The following is a 20,701-nucleotide window of genomic DNA, read 5'->3' on the forward strand; positions in this document are numbered from 1 at the left end:
CAATAAACCGGAGTTACAAAACACACCTATCCCATCGCGTCCTTGCGAAATAATTCACGTCGATATATTCGAAATACAAGGAGAAAAATTTCTGAACTGCATTGACAAACTTTCTAAGTTCGCAAAACTCTTTCACCTGAGAAATAACTTCACTTTGCACCTCAAGGACAAAATAGTCAAACTCTTGCACTACTTTACGACCCCAGATATCCTCGTGACCGACAACGAGCGCGGTCTTATTAGCCCAATAATAAAAAATCCTTTAGAGTCATTGGGAGTTATGCTGTATCGTACATCTTCTCAGAGAAGCGAGGTGAACGGTCAAGTCGAAAGGCTTCATTCCACCTTAATCGAAATAATCAGATGCCTGAAGATAGATAGCCCTAGGTTAAAAATCAAAGAGCTAGTAAATATAGCAGTATATCGCTATAATAACTCCATTCTTTCAGTTATAAACCGGAAACCCACTGAGGTATTTTTCAATCGCGCAAAAGCGGCTAATTACCAGGAACTCCTCGAAAAAAGCAGGAAAGCAAATGAATATTTAAAAACCTTACTGACTCAAAAACAACTAGAGTATATTGAACGGCACAATAAAAGAAGATCTCTACCGGAGCGTTATGATGAAAATGATATCATATACGTGAAGGACAAACAGATCAAGGGAAAACAAAAACCCATATACAAAAAAGAAATTGTCGCAAAAAAGACAACAAGGTGTCCGTAACCACAGTTAGTGGGAAAAAAATCCACAAAACCCACATTAGAAATGTCAAACGCAGGAATACACATCCTAGCACTTGAAACTGAAAATGGTATTTATTGGTTTGAATAAAAAAAAAAAAAATTTTTAAAACTTAAAAAAACCAAAGATACAGAGATAAATTAATTCTCAGAAAAACTTTTTTTATTGAAACAAAGGACATGTTCATTACTACAAGAGCCCGGCTTATTAGTGGGACAAATCGTGCCTTAGTAGCGGGTGGCGCCATCGAATTTGACAAATGGCTACGCTGCCTTCAAAACGGATCACACGATCCCCCATAGCTAGTTCGAGAACAGTATGGACCTCTATCCTACAAAAGAATTTAAACCGAATTTATACAAAGTTGCGCCTAATCCGCACGAAAAAAGAGAAAATAGTTTTGCGCCTAATCCGCATAACATATATTGATACTTAATCCTTCGCCTAATCCGGAGGATAAAAGAAAAAAAGACAAAGAAGAAAAAAGAATACAAAATATGAATAATTTTTATTGCAAACTTGCGCCTTATCCGCAAGTGAAAAATAGTTTTGGGCTTAATCCGCATAACATATATTGATACTTAATCCTTCGCCTAATCCGGAGGATGAAAAAAGGAAAAAAGAAAAAAAAAAAGAAAAAAAAAAGAAAAAAAAAGAAAAAAGACAAAGAAGAAAAAAGAATACAAAATATGAATAATTTTTATTGCAAACTTGCGCCTAATCCGCAAAAAAAAGAGAAAAATAGTTTTGCGCCTAATCCGCATAACATATATTGATACTTAATCCTTCGCCTAATCCGGAGGATGAAAAAAGAAAATTTTATAAAAAATACTAATAAAAAGAAAGCAATCAAAGAATAATTGTACTTGCAAGCTTGCGCCTAATCCGCATGAAAAAAAGATAAATATAATCCACAAAACACATCTTCATACTCCTTGCGCCTAATCCGCGGAAAAGAAAAAAAAAGAAGAAAAAAAAGAGAAAAAATAAAAAAAAATATTTTTTTTTGCTTTTCATTTAGTTATTTTCATTTCACTTTATTTTTAATTAATTTTTCACCTTTTATTTAGTTATTTGCATCTAACTAAAATTTTTTATTTCCTTCTTTTTATCTAAATTAACACTAACATACTAACCGAAGCTAAAGCAATTAACAATCGTAAAATGTAAAGTATAAAAAACAAACATAAAATTGTTCCTCTCTTACAATGTCATAATACTAAAATTCCGAAACAAACATATTCCTTTGAAATTAACTTCAGTTTTAAACTTAGAGGAAAAAAGAAAAATACAAACAATTTTGTAAAACACATATTTGTGATTAAGCTAACAATTACTAACACACTAACACTAATAACATCCTTCCAGTTTCCCACTGCTGGCATCAGCCATCAGCGCCCTCCATATATTTCACTATAAAACCCCAATCATAACTATCCAAAACGGGAATGGATGGATCATTGGTGGATCCTTCAAGCTGGTTCACGTTATTAATCTACAGCAATATGTTACAATTATGACGCAAATGGAAAGTTTGGCAAACTTTAATGAAGAGCGCTGACGACCAGATTTTAGCGCATCTCTACATCAACCAAACATTGGAACGACTTGAAGAACTTACGGGTAACACAGGTAAAGCAAGGGTCAGTCGCTCTATAGACTGGATAGGCTCAGCATGGAAATGGTTAACAGGATCACCAGATGCAACCGACTGGAACTTCATTCTCCACAGCCAAAATGAAGTCATTCAAAGCAATAACCACCAATATAAGATCAATGAAAAACTCTTCACCGCCACCCAGGAAGTCCTAAAGAAAATCGACGAGGTGGTGAATCGCACTAACTACATAGCGAAAGAATATGAGGCGACGGAATTTGATCGAAATGCACTACACAACATCCTGCTCATTCGCGAAGAGGTAAACGAAATTGTGCGGGCATGTCAACTGGCAAAACGGGGCATTGTCAACACGAATCTACTTGACACAGATGAGGTCAACCAAGTATTGTCAGAAGTAGAGACCCTTCCATACCAGAACGTAATCGAGGCTATTGAATACGGTCAACCATCAGTATACACGAATGGGACACTTCTCCTCTACGTGCTCTCGATGCCAAAAGTAACAGCTAACAAATATAATTTTCTGATCACTCGCGCTGGCATCTACGAACATAAGCAACTTGATCTACCGTTTGACAGGATGCTCGTAAACCAAGAGGAAACATACGGAGTGACGGGAAATTGCATGGTAATCAGTTCATCTACAATATGTAAGTCGGAATCCTTGTCTAAATTGGAAGAGGACAGCTGCATTCCACGACTACTAAAAGGTGGAGACGCTAGCTGCCAGTTCACCAGACGAAACGGATCAATTGTAGAATTGGTAAACGACAATACAATATTCCTCTCAAACTACCAAGGCATGATCAGTAGCAGCAATGCCTCAAGCACTATTAATGGCACCTACATCATCCAACTAAGCAACGAAACAGTCAAGATAGGTGACCAAGTATTTTCCAGCAACGAGGTAATGACAGCGCAGGCATTGCCAGCCGTCCTTTCGAATGTCAGGAATCACACAATGAAGGTCAACCTAGAATATGTGCACGACATCACGATGGAGAATGTTAAGTATCTAGGATACGTTAATGAGAAGATAAATTTTTCTATCGTTTCTACGTTAGAAAACCAGACCTCCCAGAAATCTCTGAACAGTGGAGCTGTGGCACGAACACCAATAAGATCACGAAGGGCATATCCACATATAAAATTTATTACCCAGAAGCTAGCCTACCATCAGAAAGTAATAACCATTCGGTACATACCATAACCCCCTCAGGTTTTTAATTTGATCTGCGAGACGCAGATCTTTAAAGGGGGAGGAGTTATCACACCTATAATCCCAATACTAACTAATGGCGCACCCTTTACTCACGTTGTCGTGATTGCCCCAAATAGCACTTTCGCTGACTCAGTACACGCGCAAGCGATCGGTAACACAATACAACCAATAAGGCGTGAGAAGTGCAGCATAAGCAGTATTGGCCTATACGCGCAACTCATCGATTGTGAAATGTCGGTTGGTGGTGGGATCTGCAACGTAGGCATAAGTAAGTTAGACTTAAAAGTTAGTTGGTAACAAAAGAATATGTTTTAGATTAGTCGTATTAGTGAGTGCAACGAGTGCACAATAAATCAAGCTCAGTATCAACTTAACTAAATTTGTGTATTTCCTTTGGTCGGTGAACAGTGAGTTCACCGCAACTTTAATTTTTTAACAGTTCCCCTTTCGAGAACTGTAAGTTGTATGTACAAAATTCTAAAAACAAAATTCTGCTTTTTTAAAATTCTGCTTTCTAAAATTCTGTAATAAAATATAATGTTAACAATGTTAAAGAGGTCATGTAATTATTTTGAAAAAGTGCGCCATGCACAGTAATTCTGCGTAGTATACCCTTCTGCGTAGGCGGCCTTCGGCCGCACTTAAAAAAAATAAGCCTTAGCCGATCCAACACCGGCTACGCCATGCCATGATTCCGGAATTTTGACTTCCAGAATTTTGAAAAAGCAGAATTTTTTTGCAATTTACAGAATTTTGTCACACAGAATTTTGTAATACAGAATAATGACCCGCTCCCCTTTATTCAATACTATCAAATTTCGTTGGGCATCTCAGCTTAAGCGCCGTAGTAGAAGAGTTAGGCGCTAGTCAACTTTAACTGGAGTTTAAACTCGCACTGAAAAACCAGACATAAAGCGCTTATTGAACTCAATCTCCCATACAAAATAAAAATTTCTGGTTACTTAATTGCTGCTTTATTGAATACGTAATGGCATCAAATATCTAGTAGACTTAGCTTTAGAAAAAAAACCACATATGTATATATTTGGTAAGGTGCAAGATCTATGAATATTTTCTTGCCTAATTCGCGCTTAAGAGTTTAAACGGTTATGACCGTCCAACACGCCCCAGTTTCTTCTTTGTTGTGTTAACTGGCGCCAATTGGTCACACCGAGGGAATTTAAATCTTTTTCCACCTGATCCTTCCAGCGGAGTGGAGGCTGTCCTCTTCCTCTGATTTCGTAGGCGGGTTCCGATAAAGATACTTTATTAGCCGGAGCACCATCTCTCATTCCCATAACATGGCCTATGCAGCGAAACCGCTGTGCTTTAGCTCGATGGACTATTTTGAAGTCAGCGTAAAGCTTGCACAGCTTATCATTAAATCCTCCTCGTTAGTCGCTATAGCCAATGCGTAGAGGTTTGTAAATCTTTCGAAGAACTTTTCTCTCGAACACTTCCAGAGCCGCCTCATCTGATGTTTTCATGGTCTATGCTTCTGCCAATAGGTCGGGTACTATGATTGACTTGTAGAGCATGACTTTTGTTTGGCGAGAGAGGACTTCACTTTTCAATTGCCTACCTAGTTCAAAGTAGCATTTATGGGCAAGAGTGATTCTTCGCTGGACTTCAATGCTGGTATTGTTGTTTGTGCTAAAGCTGGTTCACAAATAAATACAGTATTTTACTATTTCGAAATTATGGCTGCCAACAGTGGCGTGGTTGCCAAGGCGCAAATGCGCTGATTCTTTACTTGATGACAGCAGGTGCTTCGTTTTGTCCTCATTCTCTATCAAACCCCTGTTTTTCACTTCTTCTTCTTCCAGTTAGGAGTAAGAAAAACTTACGGCGCGGTGTTATTTTCTACAGCATCAAATTAAAAAATCGCACGATAGGAGATCATCATGTCGGAAACCTCGTTTAGTTTGGAACTGCTCGGACAGTAATTTTTTGTAAAAACCAAATATTTTTTGATAGTACGAGACAGACATTCAGTAATGAATCAACTGGCCCTGTGGAAAAAGAAAAATTAATAATTTTATTAATAAAAAAATGATTTCATAAAGTTTCTATGTGAAATTGGTATACAATTTTGTAGTTTTATGAAAGCAGGCGTGAGTTTTAACCGATTTGCATAATTTTTCTCACGAATATTATCTATGTTAATTGCTGGCGGCCGCCTACCACACCGAAGATCGTGGGCTCAACTGCCGATCCTGACGCCAGAAACATCCCATACTCCTCTCACTAAAACCACCTGCACATTTCATTTCATCGGAACACCGCACTCCCATTAATTAGGAAGACTATGAGATATTTTTGGAGCGTTTCCATTCCGCCGGGTCCGGCAGAGCGAGTGCGTGTTTCGCGAAGTTATTGAACCGACTTTGACCGCCGTTATTCCGCCTGGTAGAATACCTAAAGTAGCAGTCATAGCGAGAGAACGTGCAATGCATCTTTCGTTTGGCTACAATAGATGGTTCCCCAAACACGTTGTCGGCGATTACCGTCACCACCACAGAGGCCTACGGAATAACCATGCCAACGTTAACATACCTGGAAGTAGGAAGACTTTGGAAACAGTTCTGTTTCCATATTTCACCTAGCAGCCATCAGTAACCATACTCCTTAGAATGCAGTGCTCTAAACGTCACTATCACTCAGCGGAGTAGCGCACGCTATTGAAACAGAGAGGTAAGCAAATGGCCTTCAATCCATTCATAGGGTAAGGGCCACCTCGCTCTAAAGAAGGGCCTAGCCCATGGAACTAAAAGGCGCACATTCAGCGCATGGTCTCCATAACAAAAGTATCGTATATCGAATCGGCTCTGGAGGTAAAGGAATTGAAGATTAAAATAAGTGCGAATGAGCTAGGGATGGAAGCCCGTCAACCCCGGGAAAGGGACCTTGGTAGAACTCATTGAATGAAAACAAAATTGTCAATCCCACTACGTCATCAAAGGAATTAACGCCACGGCACGAGGGTAATCACAAGCGTCGGTCACTTATGCAGAAAAATATCGAAAGGAAGAAGTAAAGACATATAAAACTCTGGAGAGTGGCAAACTAGGCGGAAGGAGATTTCTGATGCTCTCCGTCAGCAGTGTAGCATTAAACGGCCTGATAAAACTACCACAAAAAGCATATGCTAAGGATACAGCGGTACACAATTGGCACTTATAAGACTTACCACGAATGATGCTAAATTTGTTATAAAGGCGCAAAAAGAACTTGTAGGATGGGTATCCAGCAGAATTAGAGAGGTGATACAAAAGACACGTTGCTATAGGTGTTGGGGCTATGGACATATAGCTCAGAAGTGCAACGAGCCTATGGATAGGTCAAATATTTGGCAAAAATGCGGCTAGGAGAGCCATATAGCCGCGAACTGCTTAAATAAGCGTTATGAGGTGAACAAAATCCGGGAGGCAGTTTTAGATGCTTAATGAGATTGTTGCAACTCAATTTAAACCACCCCGTTATTAATACACCTTGTCTTACTCTTGCAGTAAACAAAAGCAGAGCACAGAGAGAGTGTCACACTACTATGGTTCAATGTCGTTCCATATACTGCAACAGATCAAACTCTTACTTATCCAGAGTCAACCCCGATATACCTATCCAACTAATTCCAGTATGCGATGTGTTCCAATATGACATCAACCACCTACGCCTCCATCAGGAGCATCCCTATGCTCCAACCCTGTGGAATTTGTAGTTACCATGGACTGCCGTTAGAGGACTTTGATGACGATTAATCAATCTCAATTGGGCGTCCAACATGTTAATCTAGCTTGACAAGTTCACGCTTTTAGGTCGTTTAGCAATGAAGATGTAGTATCCCATATTGTTTCAGACTCTTTTCTTGAAAATACAAATACACTCCATTAGAACATGCAGAAAATTATCTAATTAATTCAAATTTTTATAATTTTAAAGCATCAAATTCGCGAACAGTAACATTTTTATATGATAACTTCATGCCAGCTCTGGGGTGGCTTTTCGTAACTGGATATCAAACAAGAACGTGGCTCAAATTATCGTTTACACTTTCTATAACAAAAAATGTCGACGCGTATCCAACGTTCGTTACGTAATCCGTTGGACATTGATATTTTTGTGATTATTTAAGGAATTTGGGGTTGGCTTTCCGTAATTTGATAATCAACACTCGTCGGTTCAAACTCTCGGCAAGATCATTTTGGTTTCCGTATCTTGATTTGAGAACTTTGGTTTTCATATTTCAAAAAGTGTTTTGGATCTATCAAATTAGTTTATATTCTGAACAGAGCTTGTTTCTTAACATCTAAATAAGAAAATAATCCTTAAAGACCCAGAAAAACTTTAAAACATTTATTGTTGTTATTATAGAAAAATTATAAAATTTAAATACGGCGATGGTTACTAGGACATGTTTCTGAATTCCATTTATTCATCAACTAGCTCTTCGGGAGCAAAGTATTGAACTTGAAATCTTCAACATCAGAGCTGATTACATTCACGACAGCGGTGTAGCCGCCACATCTGTATATTATTTTTACACATGTTCTTATGAGTGTCGTTATTTTCGGCGCGACAGAGCGGTACGACAATTAATCACGAAAGTCGTTGTAGCCAGATTAAACCTAATTCTTGGGAAGCGCAGTCAGTGGCGTCCTTTTTATTTTGTCAATAAAAACTAAAATAGAAGTAAATAAGAGATAATAAAAGCTAAAATCATTCTTTTGGGCGTTTTTTAAACATAATTAATATTTTTTTCTAAATTTTTCGCTACTATTTGCTGTAATTTATATTGGTGGCTGCCGCTTCCAAAGTAATTAAGAAGCCAATGCTTGGCTACGGTTGTCATCAAGCTTTGCTTTATTGTGGTTGTGGTCTGTAGACGCCGTGTTGAATGTAATCAGCCCTATTCTTACTTCATACTGGTGTTAAGGCAGATGCCTCTATCGATACGAAAACTAAATTACTCATATCAAATTACAGAAACCGAAATATTCCCGTGAACCTTTCGATATCGAACTTAAGTATCGAGACGACGAGTATCCACTATGCAACTACGGAAGCCCCCACTGCACTGTAATTCACTAATTATTTTTTTAACGATTTTCGTGATCGATATGATGTTGATCTATCGGTAACTAAACGATTTTGATTTCAGTAACCACTTTTCATTGATATTCGTTAAACTTTGATCCGCTTTTATATATCCGCTAAAATATAGAAGATAATTTTACGATTGTCAACGGCATTGGCTTGAATTCCATAATTCCGTCATTTAAACTAATAATAATGGTCATCTCGTTAGCCATGTTAAGACTGAGTTAGTGAATAGCACAATAAAATCTCGACAAACCGAATCATTAGTTAGTGTATTTCACCACTGCTAAGGGTTTTTTTTAACTTCGTAGCAGCGCACGGTGCGATATTTGATCAATCTAGCTGGCCAAAAGTCGATTTTTAAAAATATTAGAATTTTTTTTTTTAATATACTCCCTGGCGTTCCTAGATGTCAACTGAATAGTATACATACCCCAAAACCCGTCTGCAACGTCAACGGAGCTAACCGGGCATATCTAAAGTTGTATAAAAATTGTGTGCAGTTCGATGTATTTTTGGGTTAAAAAGCAATATACAGTTCTAACCTAAATACTTGTTCACTGGTTTAGCCTTAATCAAATATAGTTACATTTTCCTTTAGAACGGTAAATGTGTTTTTAATTCATATGTTAGATTTTTTATACCGCATATTGTAACTGATTTATTCCACTTGTAATTCTACTACTTTTCAATATTAAATTTTTTAAAAACCTTGCAAACAAAAAGATATATCTTTTTTTCATGGCATATCATGTCAGTAATTTTTTGGCAATACATAAGCTTGTGTTTGTTTCAAAGTTTAATAACAAAAACGGCTCCGCATACCCGCATTTTTTTGAGGGGTGATCAATTTTGTAAGAGACTGATACTCCTATTGGCAAAAGGTGTGAACCTTGTGAAAACATCTTCAGTGGCAACACCTAGGTGAAAAGTCTTAGAATGTAATATGATTCAAATTCGTTAAGCCGTTTCCGAGATAATAGTGGGTATACAAAATATAAAAAAGGTGAGGTGGCAACCCTACTTAAAAGTATCAATAGAAATGCGGAGTAAAATACCTTTCGTTTGATACCCATATTGACATACATACCTTACGTAATGCCAAAAAATGACCCGGGTCCCTACGAAACTGGGGGCTCGATCCATAGTAATGCTGCGCGGAACACCGTGAATTTACTGTCAAATATTTCCTTTCATAACAATGAAGTGAGATAACTACTTTTTTAACTGAAATAACTGCTGTTTTAGTTTTGGCCAGCTAGATTGATCAAATACCCCACCGTGTAGCGTTGCATTTAAACTTTGTAATTAAAAATCATTCCTAAATAATCTGAAAATCATTAAAAAATTTCGATTTAGGAACACACAGCTCGACAGCTTATTTGCTATCAAATGCTCGATACCATCGCCGACGTTTTCGAATATGGAGGCCAATTCACGTCCTGTGAATTGATAAAATGAAAAAAAAAACTCATACAGAAATTTATTCAGATGTGTGAAAATTCATTTTCATTATCTCGTTTCACAGAACATGATGCCCCCATGGAAAGCAAAAACGATAATTTCTTCGATATCGAATTACGAAAAGCCATTCCTGATGGCCCGACAATATTTCACAGGTTTTATATAATTTATTTTCGCTTAAAATTCTGCTTGATTACAAAAGCTTTTATCTTTGTCAATAACATACATATCTATGTGTACAATATTTACTCTGAAAGATATCGGTTGTTGAAGTTGATGGAAGAACCGTATTTTTCGGTTTTCAAATTATGGAAGCTAACGTTTTTATTGCAATCAGTCTCTATTAATTTAAGTAATTTAATGAAATCCTCTAACTAGTACAAAATACATAAAGCAATTATTTTATTTGGATTTTAGCTAAAACACAGCAGCATTAATTTTTGACAACTCTATTTTGTGCATTGCAAAATATCAATTTTTCGCTTAATGTAACTTTTATTCAATTTAATTAACAATAAGGCAAATGAGAGGCAAAGGGCACTAATATTAAAGCAAGCGAAATGATGTGAAATAAGTTAATCTATTTCTTACTACAAATACAACATCTAAGGCTTAATTTATTTTTTTTTAGTGTAACTATTTATATAATAAATTAAAGTCATACATATTCATGAAGAAATGCTTATGTACGTACGTTTATATGTAAATGTGCATATGTATGTATATGCATTCTGGTAGGGGTAGGCCATTTGAATAAATTCGAGTCGTGATTTTGTTTAAAAATTTTTCAAATCTCAAACACTACAATTAAATAAACTGTAAAAAAATGTACAGCATAATTAAACGAATAAAATATAATTCTTGAAAAAAAAAACGAAAATCAAAATAAAACAGAAATACATACATATATGCATGATACAAAAAAGAAGGTAGTTACACTCAAAATTTTTTCACGTATTTGGGGATTTTTGAAGTTTCATAATGTTTGTTGTTTTGCCAGAAGCGTTGCCATACCGTTACTGTTCAAGGCAAAATTGTGTTTTTTCGGGATGGAAATTTCCTTTAGGATGAAAACGCAATGGTCATTTGAGACAATAATAATATGCTTTAGCACGATTTATGTGCATACATATCGATTGAGAATACAGTAAACATGTAATTTATTGAAAAATAGTGGATAATCACTCATACATTGGTTAATGACTCATATCTTTATGGCAGCTTGATCCCTAGACAGAAAAAATGCACGAAAAATCCTGCTGTTCTAACATGGCGCTATGATCATGCCTCTACAGTGGATATTTCTCAAGGTGTGTTGAGAAAAAGTGTACCTCCAAAGTCTGCAGTGAGTGGTAGGTGTTTAATTTGTTACGTTTGTGGGACGTCAATGCTAAAGGGGTACAGAATATGTATAGGCGGGGCTTGCCCCAAGGTGACCGCTGCTACAACGGGCAAAATAACTGTCGTAACTACTGCAAACCTGCAGGGCTACAGGGTAATGTTCTCATTAAAAAATGGTTTAACAATTCCTTCCGTAAGCGATCCGCTTGAATTATACAATAAATAAAAAAATAAAAAATGTGGACCTGTAGCCAATTTATCAAGAAATTGCGGTGTCGATTTATAAGGACCTCGTTTGAGCAAGCAGTTGACAAACGTGTATGTTTTGTCAAAATATTCTGAGCAAACGTACAGGCTATATTCCCTTGCTTATTATATTTCGATCCATGTTTCTTCCACCAAAACATTTTTCGGGAGCGCGAAAACTTATTAAAAACCTTTTCTAGGCTGATATTTCGTATTGAAAAATTTCCAAGGCATGGGGCTCATTGTTTTTTCTTTTTTATTTAAAATAATTATGATAGTAACTTAGTCGTATTCGTTAATATAAAATCCATAAAAATTATAAAAATTCGTAACATTTTTCAATCTGGTAGCTTGTTTTTGGTGAAATTGTCATTATCCCCGCAAGTCAAGTGGCTAATGTCACACTAAATGGAACTACCCCATTTTTTGTATCATGCATATATGTATACAGCTCAGAGTTTTGTGAAATTACTATAAGAAATATTTTTCTTATGACAAATGTCATCTACTTTTAATTGATTTGTTGGTTTTGTAAAAATATGCTACAACAGTTTCCAAAGGCGGTTTAAATTTTAAGCTTAACAGTACAATAAGACTTAAATCTGAAAACTGTTAAAAAAAGCAGGGTTTAGAAAACCATCAAAATACGCTCTTACTGCGATAAGTATTTATTAAAAAAATACAGATATGACGATAGTGCAGCGAAAAAATTTCAAAGGCTTCGCTGGCTTGGTCATGTTATGCGAATGGACGCTGGCAAAGCAAGTACTTCAGCCGACACCGCAGTTTGGAAGCAAAGGAAGAGTGAGACCTCCACTGTGTTGGGAGAGGCAGGTGGAGGAAGACTTGACCTCCCTCGATGCGCCCACCTCGGTGCGCCCTTGATCGCGAATCAAGGATAGTTGACGTGATTTGCTACATAACGGCCAAATGCGCTCAGGCGGTTAAGCGCCAATTAATGATGATATATTAAGAAAATATTTCAAATTCTTCAACAACCAAAATGCTTATCATGTTTAAAACACGATAATCTCAAAACGTAATATTTAAAGAAGTAACCTTTCTGCACGCAATCCCTCAATACAAAAAAGCTTGAAACTTAAGTGATCGTAATACTTGAAAGTATAGCCGGTTAATGTCACCATGATGTATTGGTTTAGCGACTGCCGTGCTATAAAGGCTTTAGAGGCCTAACTAACAGATAGTCCTCGACTAAAGTGATAGGCCTCTATTCGTACGTATAATTGTGTACAAATATTTTCTAATATTAGCTTTATTTTCAAGTTTTTAGTCTTTATTTAATTGCCTATTATTTCTCATTCTATTTAGTTCATTTAGTGACTCATTATTACAATTACTCTTTCCTGACAATTTGTTATAATCTAAGTCCTCAATACATAATCCTTCCAAAGACTTTACTCGATTCGGCGCCACGTATGCTTGTCCCTCCTCGAACTCCAAAGTATTTTGATGTCACTTCTACCGAATATTACAACGGAAGTTTTGCCACGAAAAGCTTCTCAGTGAAAACTCCGTTCAGAGTCGGCATAAAATATTTAGGTCCTTTATTATTTATTTGATATTTTTAGAATCGTATTTCCTGTCGCATCGCGCCTCAGAATATTGGCCCAGACTTATTTTAGTGAGACACCCATTTCACGAAGATCCAGAAGAAGAGAAGCAAGATGTAGTATTGACAGTCTTAGACCCACTACACATTTTCTTATTTTGACCTTCATAACGTATTCTGTGAGTATTTCACGTAATAAATGATTAACAAATTAACCGCTATCAGGAATTTTATATGTATAAGCGATGCACCCTGAATGCCAATGGTTTTCAACAAATTTCAAATGCAACTTGGCAGTTCTAAATATGCCGCTCTTAAAAACAAACCAAAAAAATCCAAATAACATTCAAGAAATACTTCAGAAAAATCTCGTCAAGAAACTTCTAAACAATTTTAACAAGTTCGCGCAGCAACTCGGGTTTTGCCAAGAAATAATGGGTTGTGCATTGTTTCTTAAATAAAAAGTGGCATTTTGGACGACAAGGAGTTAAACAAAACTGGAAATTTATTGAAATAAGATTAATTAAATGTTCTGTGCGTACTGGGCATCAATCAAAAATGCCTGACTGCTCCTCTTTCTATGCAAAAGAAACAATTCGAAGTATTTATTTAGCGTTTACTTAAAAACTGCGTAAGAGTCCATGAGATTTATCCAATTCTAGTGAAATTTTGTACTTTTAGGGCATACTATATTATATTCTGCCCGGCAAACTTTATATTTGCAAAAAACGAATATATATAACGAACAGCTTAGTGTAAATAGAACGCCACTTTGAGGCAGTTTTGAAGCTTAATTGAAGCGTCCGACTGTGACGGCCCCCAGCGGGTTAGGGTGGTCAGAATACACCCGCGGTAGGTATGCCTGTCGTAAGAGGCGACTAAAATACCAGATTCAAGGGGCTGTGTAGCGCAACCCTTCCAGGTTGCCAGTGCAATATATAGCTACTCCAAACCCAACCTCACCTATCCGCGGCCAATCCTGTTTCACTAACAGACGAGGTTCTGGCGACCCTAAGCTTCTCATGGAACTTGGGGGTGGGGACGGAGGGATGGCCTGAAGGTTTAATGTGGCCATACAAATCGTTTCCGAGATGGTCGGGCTAGCACCTTAATGGTGCTGTTACCTGAGCGTACCGGATCTGTACCCGGCAAAGGACCATTACATCGATAACACTCCCCAAAGCCTTCGGGGAGAAACCTTATAGCTACAACAACATCTGTGACTGTGGAAAATTACCCGTTTTGAGGAATATTTCACTACAAAATTTAATAAAAAAGGAAAAAAGGGAATTCTTTTGCCTTCCATATTAAAAAGAGGGTTTTTCTGGTAGCAAAACTTTGAGTCTCTTTTGCGTATATTGTAACTCTGAACTCTGAACTGTAACTCGAGAACGAGTACAGTGCCTAGTTGGAATCTGTGCTGGACGATCCATACAAAGCTTTTTGTAAGGCGTGCAATGTACCGTTTCAACTTTCACTTAACAGATTTGAAAGCTAGGATTCCATTTTTTTATATAAACACTGTTCTCACCTCTCTTAATAATTAATTTTATATACAACTGTGTTCGAAATAATAGCAGTGGTCTATGAAAAATTTATTCATAGCTTTTTTACACTTAAATAGCAGATTTCATTAAAATTTGTCTTCACCAGAACACAGGTCCAAATGCTACCACTTTGTGCTGAAATAAGTTTATGATAAATTCACATTCATGAAGTCCTGTTACCTTTTGTGTTAGGCTGTTGTTTTGTACTGTGATAAAATATACATAGTAGTGCAATCGAAGTAGTCGTTCTTTTTGAAGTGGTTGGAATGAATCGGGAAAATTTTAATTGATTTGAAGTGGCAAAATCCTTAGTTATATAAATTCATGATGAAATTAATATTCAGGTGGTCTCATCCCGTTGACGTTTTCCCTTATTCTGACAAGTTCGGCATGCATAATTTAGAGGGTTGTCTATCATACAGAACTGCCTTTGAGTTCTACTACGATCGTGGTAGATTTTACTACACGTTTAAAAATATAACTATATAAGCCGTTATTAGAATTTTTCAGCCAAAAAGAGTAACTTCACTTTGTATTCCCTAACAGAATATAGACAAAATTTTGCTGAAAACTAATTTATTTGAAGAATTTGTACGAAAAATTAAGCAATCCAAATTTATTACTTTTAAATACTGGCATTTAGAGCTGCCGAAAAAGTGAGGTTATGCTGTTGACATCACCTTTATTATTACATCATGATATTAATTCATAATTTTTGGGACAAAAGTCATTATCAGAAGGCAAAACTTACTTACAAAAAATCGACAGCAAAGGCCGAAACAAGAGGGCGAAAGTTCATAAAAGTTGTGGCTGTACGTAGAAATAATGGAGTGGACTATGCTACCACACGCAGAATGAAAGATGCCGTTGAAATGAGTTTATGAAGCATACCAGCAATTTGGCAAAAACGGGTTTTTTTCAAATAGAGTTGAGGTCATGGCTTAGTCCCCAGACCTTAACCCCATTGGGAATCTTTCTGCAGAGGTCAAGGAAGCAGTAGGGAAAGATAATCGACTTATTTTGTTTTGTTGATTTCCCGACAGGGTGGACAGGAAAGATAATCCTTCAAATGCGAAATAGCTAATGAGTGTTGTGAAGAAGGCGTGGAAAGCCATTCCTCTCGAGAAATGCAGACGTTTGGTGGATTCTATACCGATGAAATTAGCATGTTGTTATTAACTAATTTGACACATTTTTATTAATCTAAAGAAAACATTTATTTTATTTACAAACTTAACCATACTCGTTGCAAGCTTGAATGAATAAAACTATAAGGACCTACACTGTTTTTTTCTTCGTTTGAAATCCTGCGTAATTGCTACTGTTATTATTTCGGGCACAGTTGTATGTATGAATGTTTCTATTCTATAAATTTATGCACTTTTTGCATTCTGCGGATGATAACGCTTCTTTAGCTGATCAGCTTTAGATCTTGATGCTTGACAAACCGCGGCCCATCAACAACTCAGGAAAAAAAAATTACGAATTAGCCGGTTTCGTTGGGTTACTTGAGGGCAGTGCGCTGAAATATTTTCTTTTTATCGGAGGTGGTACCACGAAATGTGATAAGGTTTTTCTTTGTCAAGTAAATAATATGGCTACCAATAACTGACAATGGAATTACCTTCTTTCTTATATCATGGTGGGACCATTGACGACGACAATATTCAATTTGGATTTTTTTTCAGGCAGCTGTAAAATAATTAAAAATACAATAATAACAAATAATGAACAAAATAATTAAAGGAAACGCAAAATTAAGTTTTATAATTTTTTTTTAAGTTTTTAATGGTTTTTTGTTTTTTTTTTTGTTTCCGTAGAAGTTTATCGTAAAAATTATCGTTGTTTTGAGAATATAATATTTATTTATAAGTATATTTTGACAGACTTTTGAGATGAGTTTTTATTTTTGGTTTTAATAAATTAAAGAAAATAATACAAAAGGAGCAACACCGGTAGGAATATAAAATGAAAGAAATTAAAGTAATAATGTAATAGTAGTAATACACTGGGTATAAGAGCAAATAGTGTTCATTTTGTTTTGCGTGTACAAATGTAAATATAAATAATAATAAAAAATTTAATGGTTTTTTTTTTAAGTATACCATGACGTTCTCTTGTGTTTTACGTTGTATTTCACATGTTTGTAAACAGGAACAGAATAATACAAATATGAAGTACAAAAATATATATAAAAAATGCACAATTTGATCTCTAATTGTGAAAATTGATTCGAAATTTTTTCGCATGTGATATTTTCCTTAACATTAGAGATATTTGTGTATACTTATAAAAGATAATTTCACTTCATAGATTTTTCTCGCATGTCGCGCCTAAATTTTTATTTAAAATTTTTTTGTTTTTACTTTTTTGATATTTTGCATGTATGCATTTATTTTTCTTGTGTAATGTTGGTAATAATGTATTAGTACGTTAGTGTAAATTATATCATTATGATGACAAAATTACTAACTCACACATGCAATAAGAATATATATATATGTAGTTTTTATTCGATTTTTCGTATATTTTAAGAATTTTTTTTTAGTTCGTTTATTTTTGTTTTTCGAATTTTTCATACATTAACCATCAACTAAATAAATGACATGGAAAAATTTATAATCGATTACAATGAATAGAAAAATATATTCGTTAAAATCCAGAAACATTACTTGAAAGCAATAGTAAAAATTAGTCTTTAAATGTTCTTTATCCATTGAATAAATGTCTTTACAGCCAAGAAAATTACCATTTTAATATTCGCCACCAAGTGTATGTGTATGGAAATCACAAAAGAATAACAGTTCAAAGTTAAATAGTAACCAATTTACGTATACAAATTTTTGAGCACATCGAAAGCTGTTTTAAAATACCAATCATTAAAATGCTGATGTTATCTAAAATACAAATAATTTTAACATAGAACCGAATGGTACAACAAATGACAATAAATAAGACATGCACAATTTTTAGTGTAACTAAATAGCAGTTAAAAAAAAAAAACTGAAAAACAAGTGCAACAGTTTTTATTGAACTTAAAAGGATTTCTGTTAAAAATATGCAATAATTTTGTTGTATTTCTTCGTTTGCTGTATTTGATTATACGAGTTTCTGCTCATTCTATTATCGCTCAACAATTTTTATTTTAAAGCAAGAGAAAAAGCCTTTCGATCAAAATATATATGTTTTCTTAATCCGTTTCCCTTTTACGTTTCCAGCAATCTTTGTATTAATAATGTCAGAAGTATTATTTTCAAATGCTTCCACTAAATACGTCCTACTTTAACTTCTGGTACTTTGAGCTTTGCATTCGTCTCTCAATGGTAGCTTAACTCACAGCAAAAAACAGATAAGTTTTAAAATGACGAAAGACCCTTTGATATCAAATATTTTTCTTCATATCGCTTACTGCACTTTTTAAGTCTTCTTAATACTTCTCTCTGTTTAGGCATCAATAAGAGCAGGTTCCTGAACATTCTGTTGCTCTAATAAAGAACCTTCACCATTTTTTAACACCGTATGATGTGCACCATTTTCAATCAGTTCAATTGGTCTGTCATTCAATTGTGCTTTGTTCTCTGCTGATTGATTTCCTAAGTCGCCTTTTGCACCATCATCTGTACCATTTATTTGGGGTGGCCTTTTAATAGGTTTCGCTTTTGTTTCATTAGTCGTTTTGGTTGGAGTTATTGCTTTTTTAAGCACATCTTTAGTTTTCAATTTCAATGCTGCACTTGATGTCTTATTGGGCGACAATGAGGATTTGCCAGGCGCTGCTGTAAGCCTGGTGTTGGTGCCCGGTGAAGTCTTTTTCTGCAATGTTGAGGTTGTAGTTGTTTTAGTCCCGGTTGTGCTTATGCTAGTTGATACACCACCAGTAGTGCGGCGTGTTGTTGTGGATGATAATGTAGCTGAGTGTGTAGTTTTAGGTGCCGGACGTGCAGTGAAAGTCTTTGTTGTTGTAGTTATAGTAGTGGTAGATGTGGAACTTTTGGCACGACTAGCTGCTGCCGTTGTATTTGCTAAAATCTTGGAGATGCCATTAGTGGTTGATGCTGTAGTCTTAAGAGGACTTCTAGCAGTAGTTAAGCAAGTGCCTGTGTTGGTAGTTGGCGCCGTTTTGCGCAACTGCGATGTTAATGTATTACGAGGCGATGACAATTTCGGTTTTGTTGTAGTAGTAAGTCCCAGGGTAGTGGGCTTAGTTGGTGCAACGCCAAGAGTTTTCGGTTTGGTCGTAGGGGCTATGCCATTTGCAGTGCTACCACTAGTTGTAGTTGGTGCCGAACGACGTGCTGTAGTTGCAGTGTTTGCTGTGCGTGCTGCAGCTGGTTTAGGTGCTGCTGGAGCAGTCGTCGGACGAGCTGTAGTTGTCTTCGTTGAAGAGGCAGCAGATGTTAACGGTTTACGTGTAGCAGTAGCCGCGGAAGTTGATGATTTATGCACAGTTGAAGTGAATGTCGATGGTTTCTTTTCTGTAATTGTTGTAGCCTTAGCTGGACCAGTATGTGGTCTAGCTGCAGACGCTGCCGATGATACTGATATTTTAGAAGAAGTTCCGATAGGTTTTTTAATTGGCTCTGCGCCCTTTTTGCCATCGTGCGCCTTTGCTTTAGTCGAAGTAGGAGTACTTGCCTTTTTAATATCCGGTTTCTTGTCACTTTTTGCAGCAACAGTTCCAGCAGCAGCAGTAGCTGCAATAGCACCAATACCAGCTGCAGCAGTGATGAAATCTTTGCTCATTGCGGATTCGGTTGTATCAATAACTGGCGCCAAAGTGGAGTCTGTATGCAAAGAAACTGGAGCTCCAGATATAACCAACAATGCTTCATTACCAGTGGACAAATCAGAAAAAATATCACTGCTAGCTTCGAACACATTATTGGGTCCAGTTTCCTGCATATGCATAAGCTCCTGTTGATTAGAACTTTCTGGGTCTGTCAAAACAAGTTGCTGTTCTGTCGGAGCGATTAATTCTTGTTGTGGTACAGATGTCGCCTCAGAGGAGGGCTCGGTTGTAGAAGCAAACACGTTGTGCGCGGTGACGGATGCCAGATTTTTGTCTTCCATGGAAAACGTAGCAGGTGCACCGTTGTCAAATCCACTCAATTCAAATTCCAATTTGGTAGGTGATGATGTCGATTGCTCTATGGGGTGTGCCAAAAACAAATCATTTTCATGATGTCCATACACAGCCTCAGATTCCATCTCTTGTGTTGTTTGGTGTTGCTCCTTCTGTTCGTTATGGTAAAATTGTTCGTGATTTTGTTGCAAAAGGTCAGCATGGGGCTGTGATTCGGTCGAAAATGAGTGATGCGCTTCAATTGGCATTTGTTCAACCGTTTCATGTTGTTCGGGTTCTGGAGCAGAACAGGTATTCATACATTCAATGATGTTAGCTGCAGTCTGAGCAACCTCCTCTACCTAAAAGACATAAAAGAAGTAAAATCTACATATAATATTTGCAATTAAAAATATTGAAAAAATATTACAGTAAATGTTAAAGTATGCACGTAGTATGTATGATTTATGCATATTAATCTGTAGTATATTAGGGTGTTGCGGCCACCGTGATGTGGTGGTAGCGTGCTTCACCTACCACGCCGGACAAAGTGACATCGAAAATTAAGAAAGCAAATTTTTCAATGACAAAAAAGTTTTTCGAAGCTGGTCGCCCCTTGGCAGTGATTTGGCAAAAATTCCGAGTGTATTTCTGCCATGAAAAGCTTCTTAGTTAAAATTCATCTGCCTTGTAGTTGCCGTTCAGAGTCGGCTAAAACATGTAGGTCTCGTCCCTCTAGTTTGTAGGAAAAATTAAAAGGAGCACGAAGCAAATTGAAAATTGATC

At 36.4% G+C, this 20,701-nt stretch overlaps 1 protein-coding gene across 1 annotated transcript in view; it reads right to left on the reverse strand.

Annotated features, from left to right (window-relative positions):
* Positions 1-5,590: 5,590 nt before the first annotated feature.
* Map205 (Microtubule-associated protein 205) overlaps positions 5,591-20,701 on the reverse strand; it is a 152,492-nt gene continuing 137,381 nt past the window's right edge. Inside the window, exon 2 of the mRNA XM_067760388.1 lies at positions 5,591-20,277. Coding sequence (XP_067616489.1) covers positions 18,298-20,277 — 1,980 coding nt within the window. The 3' untranslated portion in view covers positions 5,591-18,297. The remainder of the gene's footprint in view (positions 20,278-20,701) is intronic.

Source organism: Eurosta solidaginis, chromosome 1, assembly GCF_040869045.1.
Source record: "Eurosta solidaginis isolate ZX-2024a chromosome 1, ASM4086904v1, whole genome shotgun sequence".
Taxonomy (NCBI): Eukaryota; Metazoa; Arthropoda; class Insecta; order Diptera; family Tephritidae; genus Eurosta; species Eurosta solidaginis.